The sequence below is a fragment of the Corythoichthys intestinalis genome, chromosome 15 (genome assembly GCF_030265065.1).
Source record: "Corythoichthys intestinalis isolate RoL2023-P3 chromosome 15, ASM3026506v1, whole genome shotgun sequence".
Classification (NCBI taxonomy): Eukaryota; Metazoa; Chordata; class Actinopteri; order Syngnathiformes; family Syngnathidae; genus Corythoichthys; species Corythoichthys intestinalis.
Genome location: NC_080409.1, coordinates 24,431,862 through 24,445,595, shown reverse-complemented (window position 1 = coordinate 24,445,595; position 13,734 = coordinate 24,431,862). Strand labels below are relative to the sequence as shown.

The window sequence follows — 13,734 nt, the reverse complement described above, 5'->3', positions numbered from 1 at the left end:
CACTATGCACGATCTGTTTAAGAGATGCTGGGACTGGAGAGCTGTGAGTAGTAGGAGGCGAGGGGGAGATGAGCGAGAAGCAAAACTTTGCCGTCAAATGTGGCGGCAGTCCGCTATTATTTTGTTTTCTTATTGTTGCCACACTAAAGTGGAGAAAGCCATCAACGACTCATCTTCTTCTTTCCCCCCAACGTTTTTATATTATTATTTTATATTCACGAGAGCGGCCGGATTTGCCAAAATGAACATGAAGTCTGATTATTATTGTTTTTTAAACAATGTCATCAGATAGACAAAAACATAAAATTATGTGCAAATGCCTGCATCTTCAAATCATGAAAATAATAACAGCCTATATCAGACATGTCCGAAGTCCGGCCCGGGGTCCAAATGCGGCCCTTGGTCAAATTTCATCCGGCCCCCAGCCTCTGTCATAAAATCAATAACGTCTGGCCCGCACACAGACTTAATAAATTGGTCAGCAGTACTGCTACCAGCATATGAAGTAGCTTATACACTAAATGCTGCTTCTCATTTACCCACTAAAAGGCAGCAGCACTCTAAGCAACATTACCCCATGTGACCCTTTACTCCCAATTTTCAACAAAATCAACAAAAAAAGAAAGTCCGCTGCGACGCTTCAAGGATAGGCGGAAATTGGACAATTTCTTCACTAAAATACGCAACAACTGTGTCTGTCTCATTTGCAAAGAGACAGTCGCTGTTTTTAAAGGGTTCAATGTGAGGAGATATTACCAAACAAGACACGCTGACATGAACGACAAGACTACAGGGAAGATACGTAGCGAGAAATCAAAGCAACTTGAAGCTAGTTTAATTTTACAGCAGCAGTATTTCGCAAGGGCCCGAGAGTCGAAAGAGAACGCCACAAAGGCTAGTTGTTCGATTGTTGACATTATTGATTAAAAAATAATAATAAAGCAAATGTGACACACGGAATGGCTTGCTAAAATTTGCTTCAATATATTGTTCTACGTAAAGGACGTCAGCCAAGGTCGGCCCCCCACATTTTTACCACACCAAATCTGGCGCCCTTTGCAAAAAGTTTGGACACACCTGGCCTTTATTTTACCAATCTCGTAATCTCGATGGGTCTTGTCTCCATTCCATGTCAGGTAGTCTAGGCACATTGTTTGCCTCCTGATTAGCGTCTGGCTAATACATGTACGGTCCAACATAAAATTCCAACCTCCTCTTCTTCCTCCAACTCTTCAAAAACTTGGATCTCCTCCCTTGCGCTCGATCTATCGCTTATATCGCTGTTTGAATCATTGTTTGAAGGGCTTTGTATGGCGGCCGTATGGAACGCTGCCATCGCTGTTCTCGGTGTGACGTATCACTTCCGAGTTCGTCCCCTTTCAAGCTCGAACTTCGGAAACGCGATTATTTTGTCAAATATACAACATATAAAATATTTTTTCATACTTTCTTTGTTGGACAATGTTTAATTACTTTAATTGTGACCCTATTTGGCATGTTATGAAATTACTTCACATTTGGTCATTAACAGTTGTATCGTAGAATATCATATATCAATTTTCTGACCAATATATCGATAATCGTTGTATCGCGATATTGTATGATAATCGTTATCGTGAGCCTTGTATTGCGAATCGTATCACCCTGCAGTTCCCACTCCTACTTTATATACTGTAATAATCTCTTCTATCTAGGAATGCAAAAAAAAAAACATTTGTCTTAAGACCACTCAACATTTGTCGAAATAAATGAATAAATAAATACTGTAAAATAGAACTGAATACTGAAACACATCCGAATACTGAATACTGAAATGCATCCGAACAACACCATACCCACTGTGAAGCATGGGGGTGGAAACATCACGCTTTGGGGCTGTTTTTCTGCAATGGGACCAGGACGACTGATCTGTGTAAATGAAAGAACGAATGGGGCCATGTATCGAGAGATTGTGAGTGAAAATCTCCTTCCATCAGCAATGGCATTGAAGATGAGACACGGCTGGGTCTTTAAGCATGACAATGATCCCAAACACACAGCCAGGGCAACAAAGGAGTGGCTTCGTAAGAAGCATTTCAAGGTCCTGGAGTGGCCTAGCCAGTCTCCAGATCTCAACCCCATAGAAAATCTGTGGAAGGAGTTGAACGTCCGTGTTGCCCACCGACAGCCCCAAAACATCACTGCTCTAGAGGAGATCTGCATGGAGGAATGGGCCACAATACCAGCAACAGTGTGTGAAAAGCTTGTGAACAGTTACAGAAAACATTTTGCCTCGGTTATTGCCAACAAAGGGTACATAACAAAGTATTGCGATGAACTTTTCGAATTGACCAAATACTTATTTTCCATCATGATTTGCAAATGAATTCTTTAAAAATCAACAATGTGATTTTCTGTTTATTTTTTTTCCCACATTCTGTCTCTCATGGTTGAGGTTTACCCATGTTGACAATTACAGGCCCGTCTAATATTTTCAAGTGGGAGAACTTGGACAATTAGTGGTCGACTAAATACTTTTTTGCCCCACTGTAGATCGGTTCTTGGATATCTCAGATGATCACCTGAACCTATACACATGAAAATTAGTATAGATCAATACAGATTTATTTTGCATTACTCATTTTACGTATGAATTCATTAGGTTTATATTGGTGAGAAATGTAGCCCTGACCCCTGTTCAGTAAACTGTTTGATCATATTAATGTCCTGTTCCAAGCAAAAAGTGTACATGCAGGTTATGCTTTATATCGTCCCTACCAATGTAGCGACCAAACCTACGCTCTTGATCCGTACAACATATGGGTCTAAATGACCTATATATATAAATCAAATTAGGTGGCTTTAAAGTCTGTGGGGATAATTTGGGCACCCTGAAAAGTTGCTAGTGTTATGTCCCCACCGTGCCTATGCAAACCTACACCCTTGCGTTATTTAATGTACGGTATTACAGAATGACTGCATGAAACCGACGTACAAACAAGAAAGTGTAATACGCCCTCCCAAACGATTGAGGGCAGCATTACTATATGCGAGCTACTGTAAAAACACAACAGTCAAAGACGTCGCAGTACTACAAACCAAGGCAAGCTAAGCTATGCGAGGTTATTTTCTAGGTGAGTGAGCCCTTCTCAACGTGTGCTTGTAATAATTTGTGTCGCACTAGAATTGAGCAATTTAGCAGTATTTATGATGTTTATTAATAACGTCTCCTGCCAAAACCTGAAATCAGTCCAGTAAACGAGTTAAGATGAGTTGATGTGAGTTGCCTCACATCACATCGATCCCATCCTGATTATTGTCAGGTTCGGTTAAACAGAGGGAACCGATATTCTCTCAGGAACCATAACTACGCCGAAAAGTGCTTGTATTCATTGGTTGATTTTGACAACGCATGAAAACACATTCTAGCCATTGTAGTTCAACATTGAATTTTAATTTCTGAGTGATGTTTTCTAATGTAATGCTCTTGTCAATTATAACAACGAGTATGTTGTGGCGCGAGACTTCAAATGCGGAAAGTTTTAACCCTTTAAAGGACACTCATAAGCGGAGTTTAAGGGGGGCAGGCCCCCTGGTGGCCAAAAAGTGTCATTGCGTGTAATTGGCTTTCCTGTAGCCTATAGAGCCTACCCACGTACCACGTGCTCGCTGTATGGTTCCGCCCACTTGTCCGTCAAAACATAGTGTTAACCTGTTACGGCTACGTACATTTCTCCTATTTACGGCGTGTTTTTCTGCTCCTTAACATTAATAATCAAAATGGTGAAGGCGTGTGTGGCTGTTGGTTGCACTAACAGAGAAGATGGAAGGAGAGACTTGAAGTTTTACCGTATTCCGAGGGATCCAAAGAGGAGAGCGAAATGGACGGCTGCAATTCGACGTGAAAACTGGACACCAAAAAATCACCACAGACTATGTAGTAGTCATTTTATATCCGGTAAGATGCATTTAATATATATTTAGAGGGTTTTGGCCTGACAACCACAATTAAGATCATTGCTAGGCTAATCGCCGACAACATACGACGTAGTACGACATAGTTTCAAATTCAAGATGTTTGTGACTTCCCTTTCTTCCACCATCGTTATTTTTTGAATAATATTTAGCTGGTACCAAGTGAAAGAAACTGGCCTCGTCTACGGGGCTGACAAATAACCACAATTAAGATCATTGCTAGGCTAATCGCCGACAACATACACGTATGTATGTAGTGAGAGTGCTATCGCTAAACCATATAAACATTAAAAGCCTTAACTCCATTGACAAACGACATGAAATACATTAGACTTGACAGTGGATGTTAGCAATAACAAAAGATTTTGAATTGAAAATTTCGTAACTCACCTTTCCAAGTACAAGATAGATTCCTGCCGAATTTTCGTGGACGAGGACCTGTTTCACCCAACCAGCAACGAAGTATTCATAAGCCTCCAAGCTCTTGAAGTTTTTCATATTTTCGTGAGAATAGGCTGATTTAGTGTGGACAAGATAATTGTAAATATCTGCGTAGCAGATGTCAGGCAGACAGGGCGAAGACAGTGGGTCGAAAAACATCGATTTGGGCATCAAATATGGATCTGGCGACTGTATAGAAGAAGCTTTTCCTCATAACGCCTTTTATGCAACAGATCCAGTGAGTTTGCGGCATCAGAAAGCACCGGGTCTTCCATGAAATGCATTTTAAATTCCGCCATCAATTGAAAACAATGCTAATACAGAGTCAAAATGACGGACAAGTGGGCGGAACCATACAGCGAGCACGTGGTACGTGGGTAGGCTCTATATATGAAAGTTGTAAAGCAAGAAAACAACAAAAATGAATGAAATGAACAAAAAAAGATATTTTCATAATGGGTCAAAATTATTTTTCTAACGGATCATGTGACTAGCACCTTAGGCGGTCATTTGCTTTTAATATTATTTTAAAATAAATAAATAGGCTAGGGCAATTTTATTTTTCAAATGATTTTTTTTTTTTTTTTTTTTTTTTTTTTTTTGATTGAAGCAACTTTTTTGGGGATTGAATTATTTGGACAAAAATGTCCAACCCATAATATGGACCAAACACAAAAAGGATTGCTGAAATCAAAGAAGATTTTTTAAATGAAAAATTAAGTGTTCAAATATTTTTCGCATTCAAAATTTTTTTTTCTATGATTGAAAATTCTCTTATTTTGATAGAAGTGATTTTTCTTTTGAAAATATATATTTTTTTGTTTGAAGCAGCGTATTTTTTGATTGAATAATAAAGACACAAATGTCCTAGCCAAAATGTGACCCAAATGCAAAACAACATTACTTTAATCAATAAAGTTGCTTCAATCATTTTTTTTTACTTCAATCAAAAAAAAAAAAAAAAAAAAAAAAATAATTCAAATTATAGAAAAATAGCTTTCAAATGCATTTTTTTGAGTTTTAAATTTATTTTTTCATTCAAACTTTTTTTTATTGAAGTGACTTTTTTTGATTGAAAATATATATTTTGATTGAAGCAACTTTTTTTTTTGGATCATATAATGAAGATACAAATTTACCTCCATATGGCTCTGCGCAGGGGATACAATTTTTGACTGGGGTAACTACATTGGCACGACACCGGCGGGCGTACAGTATTCAATGGATAACGATCTTGGCGAAAATATAGCTGTCCTAAGCAGCCTGATTTAGAATCCCCCTGAAGAATGATGGGTAAACAAAAAAACGCTCATTTTCAACTTATTATTATTAATATTCATGTAAGTTTTTTTTTTTGCTGACACTGCATTTTGGGGTCATCAACATGACCCCCCCCTCCCCCCCAAAAGTCAAACTATGCTCAAGAACTCCTTGGCTGATTAACGGCCCTCCATTGAGTGATCGAGGCTTGGCCATCGGGAGACAAACAATAATACAATATGACTTTTTTTTTTTAGGCCGATGTTCCTCATTAGGGGTGAGAACCTCGCGATAGGATACAATTTGTTTAACCAAGCTCACGGTAACGATTATCTCACAATATGGCGATACAATAATTGTATTGACTTATATGTCAGGAAATCATTGTACAACATTTGACAATATGCTGTTAGCTATTTTCAAATGGCTGCCAATTCTCCCAGTCTAAACTGATTGGGCACCTAGCACCATCAATGGCACAAAAACATAAACATTCACTGTCAGTCCTTCCATTTCAAATGAATTTCTGTGAAGTGTCAACAGCAAGCAATGAGTTAAATACAAAAGTGTTATTGGGGGGCATAATTTTTTTAAATTTAAATTTTATGAAATATTGTTTTATTAACATATAATTGCTTTATTCATTAAACAAACTTGAAAAATTATGATTATATATTTTCATTAATATTACAATGGAGACCTGGCGTTCACATACGTATGTGGACATCACATTGTGGGTCATGTAGGCCACACTTGTTTACCAAATGTTAATATACTGTATTGGCCCGAATAAATTACAGTGTTTTTTTGCATTGAAATAAGACTGAAAAAGTGGGGATCGTCTTATATTCGCGGTCTAGACATTATACCCATTCACGACGCTAGATGGCGCCAGATATCATTGAAGCGAATGCTGAACTTGAGTAATGTTCTGTCACGACAGATCTCAGCTACTCTCAAGTTTAACCAGTTTGCATTATTTTATTGCAGTGTTTTTCCTTATTCAGATTTGTTTCAAGACTACAGTTACCATTAGACCTCACTTTGATGGTTATTGCAGTAATTGCAATTTTGTTGTTTTATCATAGATTGGTTTATTTACATTTCAAAAACTAGAAGCCATTCATTTACGAATGTGATTGCACTTTGGTTTACATATTTAAATGTTCAGATATTAAGATTTGAATGAGGCAAAGTAACATGCTTTTTCTCTCAAATATATTGTTATAATCATTTGTTTCAGATGCACTGTAATTATTTTCTGTATAAAAATTAATTTGGTGTTCAAAAAGTCTTTTTTTCAAACTTGAGTTTTGAAAAAGAGGGTCGTCTTATAATCGGGGCCGTGTTATATTCGGTACAATACGGTAGTATAAAGTGTTAATGTACTTTAAAGTGCCTGTGACACCATAAAAAAATCTTAATTAGCATTATTATGTGAATTAAAATCATATTTTGAGACGATTAGACTATATACAACAATTTGGCAAAGAGCAGATGATGAGAAATGAGTTTTAATATTGCGCACTAGCGCCTCAAGCTGGGTGATGACATCGGCAGAGTAACGATTTCAGATGATTTAGAATTCAGCCCACTGAGGAGGAAGATTCAGAACGAGGAAAATGCGACAGAGAGCAGCAAAATGTCATCATTGTTTTAATCTCTCTATGCCAATATTTTTACAGGATATTCTTTTTATCTAAGTATTTTCCCCCAATTGCTAAATAAAGTGTATAGTCATGACAAATAACTGTCTTGTACTAAATGGAATATGAAATATTAAAAATGCATTTATTCAGTACGACAGGGATGAATTACTGCATAATGGTCAAAACCGCCGACTTTTTAAACCTCCCGAACGGTATTTTATGCCACCGGAGTTAGTCCGGCTTTTGTCATTCCCTGCCTCGACTTCGAAGACGGATGAAAACACGTAAACAAAACAGGAGGTGTGACGGCTAGCCCGAACCGAGCGGTTCTTCCAAGTCTCTTTCTCTGCTTTCGAAAACGAAAAATCACACAAAACTACCCTGACTCAAGTCACACACGGCGGCGGGGGTGATTGTCTTCATCGATCGGCCAGCCTCCTCCAGCGGCGAGCAAGTTATGGCTCGTCGTTCCGCTTACTCACTTCCTTGTCCGTCCAATGTTTTCCCGGTTGTTGGACTTGTTTTGCCCATCATGGTGAACAAGGATCTTTTGGAAATCCAAAAAACTCACACCTCTCCCTTGTGTAGCAACAAAAGCCTTCAGCACATCGGGCTGGCGTGATGCAAAAAAACCCCGAATTAATCCGCAAAATCGGCTGAATCTGCAGTCCTTTTGCATCCTATAATAATGGCTGTATTGTGAGATGGTTACTCGGCTGACGTCACATTCGACGTCTTCCTCAACCCGAGACTGGAGCCGAAAGTCACTCATTTTCATGGCGCAGGCTTAAAAATATTGAATAAATATATCGATCGCTTCCACACACATCAAAGCGGTCTGTTTAATTCAGGAGCACAAAATACCGCGTCTAATATGAAATAAACATACTTTTTTTGTGTCACAGGCACTTTAACAAAAAAGAATTTTCAATTTTAGTTTGAGTGTGTTCTTGAACTACATAAACCTTGTGCAGGTGCAGTGACAGGGTGGCGCTACAACATGCACAACTTGATGGTACAAGCTCTTGCCATGAGGCAGTTAGGAAGGCTAAACCCACGTCATCTACTGGCGGCCGGTTATGGACCCTCACAGACTGAATGGTGTCCTAGAACCATTCATACACGCCAGCTGTGGGGCTGCTCAACTTATTCCAAACTGGGCTGCCACAGCAGAGATGCCGTCAGGAGGTGGTCTGTCCATCAGCTGAGGTTCAAAAGCAACAAGAAGAAAGACACTGCTAAAGCAATGCATGAAGAAGAGGAAGAAAAAGACCCTGAAAGCAGTGATTCTGAGGATGAGGCGGATGAGGACGAAAACATACCAAAAGACTATAAAGACATTGAGAAATATGTACAGTCCTTCCGTTATGATGTCGTTTTAAGAGCCGGCTTGGATATTGCACGCAAGTAAGTCTCATACATTAGGCACAAGTGATTGACTGATATGGGTTTTTCAAGACCAATACCGATTATTAGTAGTTAGAGGGTCTGGTGACCGATTTTTGGAGCCGATCATAGACTTCACTATTAGTTGACGAAACACGGGGCTCGGGGCCTATCCGTCGGGGTCCTATTTTCAAAAACTTAAAATTCAAATGTTTTCAAAACCAAAGCCTAAACAAAAACTCCCTTAGGCATCCATGAGTCTCCATGAGCCACGACAAAGTCGTTCCCCAATAAGATCCCGATTAATTATTTTTAATAAGTATAACAAAACTTAAAATGCCTATAAAATTGTTACGCTAGATGCACAAAAATCACCAAATGCAGAGATAATCTCCTATATTTTCAGGATCGATTTAATAAACTGAATATGGGTTTTTGCCCAAAATAGCAACTTAAAAGTCTTCAACAGCAAATAAATCACTCAGTTTTCACATCAGAAACTTAATACTTGAGGATCGCATGCAGAATCATCATAATTTTACTCAACAAAAGCAAAATTTGCATTTTTGTATTTACAATCACAACTTATTTAGGTTGAATTCCAATGCCTCAATGCCTATTGCCTCAGCAAATCTTGCCGGCTATCAGGCCCTCGTCGTTTTTAGATTGAAAATAAAACACGTAAAAGGTGAATTTTTTGTTGTTGTATGGATGCAGAAATGTCTAAATTACAATTCTTGTAAATAAATGCATACATCCCGTAATTTCTATAGATATGAACATAGAACAGTCTAGATTCTTGTTTAAAAGCAAAAAAAAAAAAAAAAAAAACCCGGGCAGTTATCATTCATTTTACGTAAAAATTTCAAGCTAAAATTAAGCTATTGTGTAATTTAACATGACGGACATCACAAAACAAAGAGCTTTTTAAGTTGAAAATTCTTGTAAATAAATGCGTACATCCCGTAATTTCTATAGATATGAACTTGGAACAGTCTAGTTTCTTGGTTAAAACTGGTTACGCAGTTATCATTCATTTCACGTAAATATTTCAAGCTAAAGATTCGCAAATTTTTCCTTAGCTTTTTTTTAATGTTTCATAGTGCATGCATGGGGGTATTTAATATACAGTGGGGCACCAAGTGTGCAAGTTCTCTTACTTGAAAAGATTAGAGAGGCCTGTAATTGTCATGATTGGTAAACCTCAACCATGACAGACAAATGTGGAAAAAACCCCAGAAAATCACATTGTTTGATTTTTAAAGAATTTATTTCCAAATTAGAGTGGAAAATAAGTATTTGGTCACATACAAACAAGCAAGATTTCTGGCTGTCAAAGAGGTCTATCTTCTAACGAGGTCTAACGAGGCTCCACTCGTTACCTGTATTAATGGCACCTGTTTTAACTCATTATCAGTATAAAAGACACCTGTCCACAACTTCAGTCAGTCACACTCCAAACTCCACTATGGCCAAGACCAAAGAGCTGTCAAAGGACACCAGAGACAAAATTGTAGACCTGCACCAGGCTGGGAAGACTGAATCTGCAATAGGTAAAACGCTTGGTGTAAAAAAATCAACTGTGGGAGCAACGTTTAGAAAATGTAAGATGTACAAGACCAATGATAATCTCCCTCGATCTGGGGCTCCATGCAATATCTCACCCCGTGGCCTCAAAATGATAACAAGAAAGGTGAGCAAAAATCCCAGAACCACACAGGGGGACCTAGTGAATGACCTACAGAGAGCTGGGACCACAGTAACAAAGGCTACTCTCAGTAACACAATGCGCCGCCAGGGACTCAAATCCTGCACTGCCAGACGTGTCCCCCTGCTGAAGAAAGTACACGTCCAGGCCAGTCTGCGGTTCGCTAGAGAGCATTTGGATGATCCAGAAGAGGACTGGGAGAATGTGTTATGGTCAGATGAAACCAAAATAGAACTTTTTGGTAGAAACACAGGTTCTCGTGTTTGGAAGAGGAAAAATACTGAATTCCGAAGAACATCATACCCACTGTGAAGCATGGGGTGGAAACATCATGCTTTGGGGCTGTTTTTCTGCAAAGGGACCAGGACGACTGATCCGTGTAAAGGAAAGAATGAATGGGGCTATGTATCGAAAGATTTTGAGTGAAAATCTCCTTTCATCAGCAAGGGCATTGAAGATGAGACGTGGTTGGGTCTTTCAGCATGACAATGATCATCAACACACAGCCAGGGCAACAAAGGAGTGGCTTCGTAAGAATCATTTCAAGGTCCTGGAGTGGCCTAACCAGTCTCCAGATCTCAACCCCATAGAAAATCTGTGGAGGGAGTTGAAAGTCCGTGTTGCCCAACGACAGCTCCAAAACACCACTGCTATAGAGGAGATCTGCATGGAGAAATGGGCCAAAATACCAGCAACAGTGTGTGAAAACCTTGTGAAGAGTTACAGAAAACGTTTGGCCTCCGTTATTGCCAACAAAGGGTACAAACAAAGTATTGAGATGAACTTTTGGTTTTGACCAAATACTTATTTTCCACCATGATTTGCAAATATTTTTTTTAAAAAATCAAACAATGTGATTGTTTTTTTCCCCTCCACATTCTGTCTTTCATGGTTGAGGTTTACCCATGTTGACAATTACAGGCCTCTCTAAACTTTTAAAGTGGGAGAACTTGCACAGTTAGTGGTTGACTAAATACTTATTTGCCCCACTGTGTATTAAAAAAATAAAACTTTTTGAAATCTTCACTTTGCTATCCATCACTATCAATGTAAAATTGCTGGAAATCTGCATGCACTTTGCCCCACTGTAATTACTTTGAATCCTCGACCAAATAACTCGAGACACTCCTGCCTGCTTGTATGCAGTAAAACATTAGTCCTTTTCCCACCTAAATCCGACGTTGGAACGCAGCGTGTGTTTGAGTTTATCAGAGTGAAAGCCAAAAGCTCTGCCTGGGTCACCCCCCAAGGGAAAGGCGTGGCACAATGTTTGTGGGAGCTGTCTTGTCAACTGATGGTTAAGTCTATGAGCCAATATTCATTCGCTGTAAAAGTGTGTTTATTGAATCACACAAATAGAGAATAATAGAAGGTTGCGTGGTTCAGTGGTAGATTAGTCGTTCCCCAACTCAGAGGTTGTGGGTTTGATTCTCCGCCCTAATAACCTCATTTAAGCATCATTGAGCAAGATACTAAACCCCACGTTGCTCCTCGTGCACCAGTAGGTAGATGAGGATATTGTGTGAGGCGCTTTGAGGGCCTTAAAAAGGTGGAAAGAGTGTAACTCCATTCACCATTACCATTTAACCAATCAGAGGACAGGGTGAATACAGGAGAAAGTGCAGCTGCATTTGATCTTAAATAACCCAGTTTTAGATTTTTTTCATATCGGCCGGTCAAATTAGAAAAAAGGACGATACCGTTATACGTCAAATTTTCAAATATCGGTGCCGATAATTGGCCTGGCTGATTATCGGTTCATCTGTATTAGGCATTAAGAACAAACGTGCTACTGTTTAGGTTTGTCAAAATCATCAAAAAGTATCGTTACAGTATTGAAATGTTCTATCCGGATACGATATTTGATTGCAAAATTCAGTAAATTGCAACTCATTTATTTTTGCACGACCACAGGTCATCATAAATTTGTTGTCATGTTGTAAACTTGATTTCGTACCATTCTTGATTGTAATGGAAGATATTTTTGGCTAGTGATAATCTGCTTAATTGATGTGGCCACCTCATTGGCTGCCATTGACAGCAGTAGTCTTGCAATCCATCTGAAGTACGAGGGATGGCAGTAAGTGAACAAAATAAGTGGTGGGAGGGTGGACCTTGGCTAGAGGAAGAACACATTTTTTTGAACACAATTCAAGCTCTATAATTCCATTTTTTCCCTTGCCATTAGCAAAATTGAAGATAGCTTCTACAGTAACAAGCTGAGACTAAATGGACAAAAACTGATCAAGAAGAGTAAAACGGTGAGTGTGTTTTCTAGCAATACCTTCTTCTTACCTGTACTGTTCCTTATCTGTTGTCGTTTATCCTGGTTTAGGTGAGAGTTGGAGACACATTGGACCTGGTGATGTCAGAGAACCAAGATACCAACACTGTTACTTTAATGAGAGTTGTCCTTAAAAAGGTTTTGGGTGAATCCAGTAATTCAGAAAAGTACAAAGTTTCTATAAGGCGATGGAAGTTCATAGCACTACCCAAGGATGAGGCCTTTAAGTCTTGAAGTGTAATACGAACATTGTAATTGTCAAAGTATTGGCTTTTTTGAGCTTGAAGTACTTGAAGGTTTGCTGTACAAATACTAACCTCTGGGATAAGTCTACAAAAGTGGTGTGGAGGCAACTGGGAAGATGGACTGTTTTCTAAACATGAAAATCAACATTTGCATTTGCCTGCCATCCAATAAATATGCACTAAAATTGACTTTTGATGACTCAACAAATTGAACAACGCCATACTAATTCCTAACAGTTCTAGATAACATTTGATTTGTAATATTAAATGGTCATTATTCACCTTTCAATAACATAAAACAGGATTGGTTGTCATGCTTGCTATAACTCGACCACCAGAGGGTAGTGTTGTGCAATATCATTATTGTAATAAATCACAATTGCGTCAATTAATCTACATTGTCTTTATTGTAGCGTGAAAAATTAAGAGTAAAAACACGGGTTGAGGTTGGTTGTCACATTAAAAGATTTCAAATTATTTTTATTGTCCCTGTACAGGGCTCAGTGAGTTTCGCAGAAAGTCTCAGTTGTTTACATCATAGAAATTGAATAAAAAATATGTAGGAACAATAATATTTTCAAACGGTGAAATAACAGTGGGGTCCTCAGTAGCAAGGCCCCACGGGTCGATGAGATCCGCCCGGAGTTCCTAAAGGGTCTGGATGTCTTGGCTGACACGCCTCTACAACAGGGGTCCCTATCTGCCGGGCCGCGGACCGGTACTGGTCCATGGCGCATTTAATACCGGGCCGTACAGAAACAATTTATTAACGACCGCATTCTGGCCGAATTAACCCTGTGCCCGTTT

General features: G+C 38.9%; 1 protein-coding gene across 2 annotated transcripts; it reads left to right on the top strand.

Annotated features, from left to right (window-relative positions):
* The first annotated feature begins 3,001 nt into the window (after positions 1-3,001).
* Positions 3,002-13,421, top strand: mtres1 (mitochondrial transcription rescue factor 1). 2 transcript variants are annotated; one of them, XM_057858619.1, is made up of 4 exons: positions 3,002-3,113; positions 8,279-8,711; positions 12,587-12,659; positions 12,734-13,417. In XM_057858619.1, exons 1-4 carry the CDS (start codon positions 3,095-3,097, stop codon positions 12,914-12,916), a joined length of 708 nt encoding a protein of 235 aa, XP_057714602.1. In that variant the 5' UTR covers positions 3,002-3,094; the 3' UTR covers positions 12,917-13,417. The 2 variants fall into 2 exon arrangements, with proteins under 2 accessions (XP_057714602.1, XP_057714603.1); XM_057858620.1 differs by lacking the exon at positions 3,002-3,113 and adding an exon at positions 3,813-3,937 and having other exon boundaries at positions 12,734-13,421.
* The last annotated feature ends 313 nt before the right edge of the window (positions 13,422-13,734 follow it).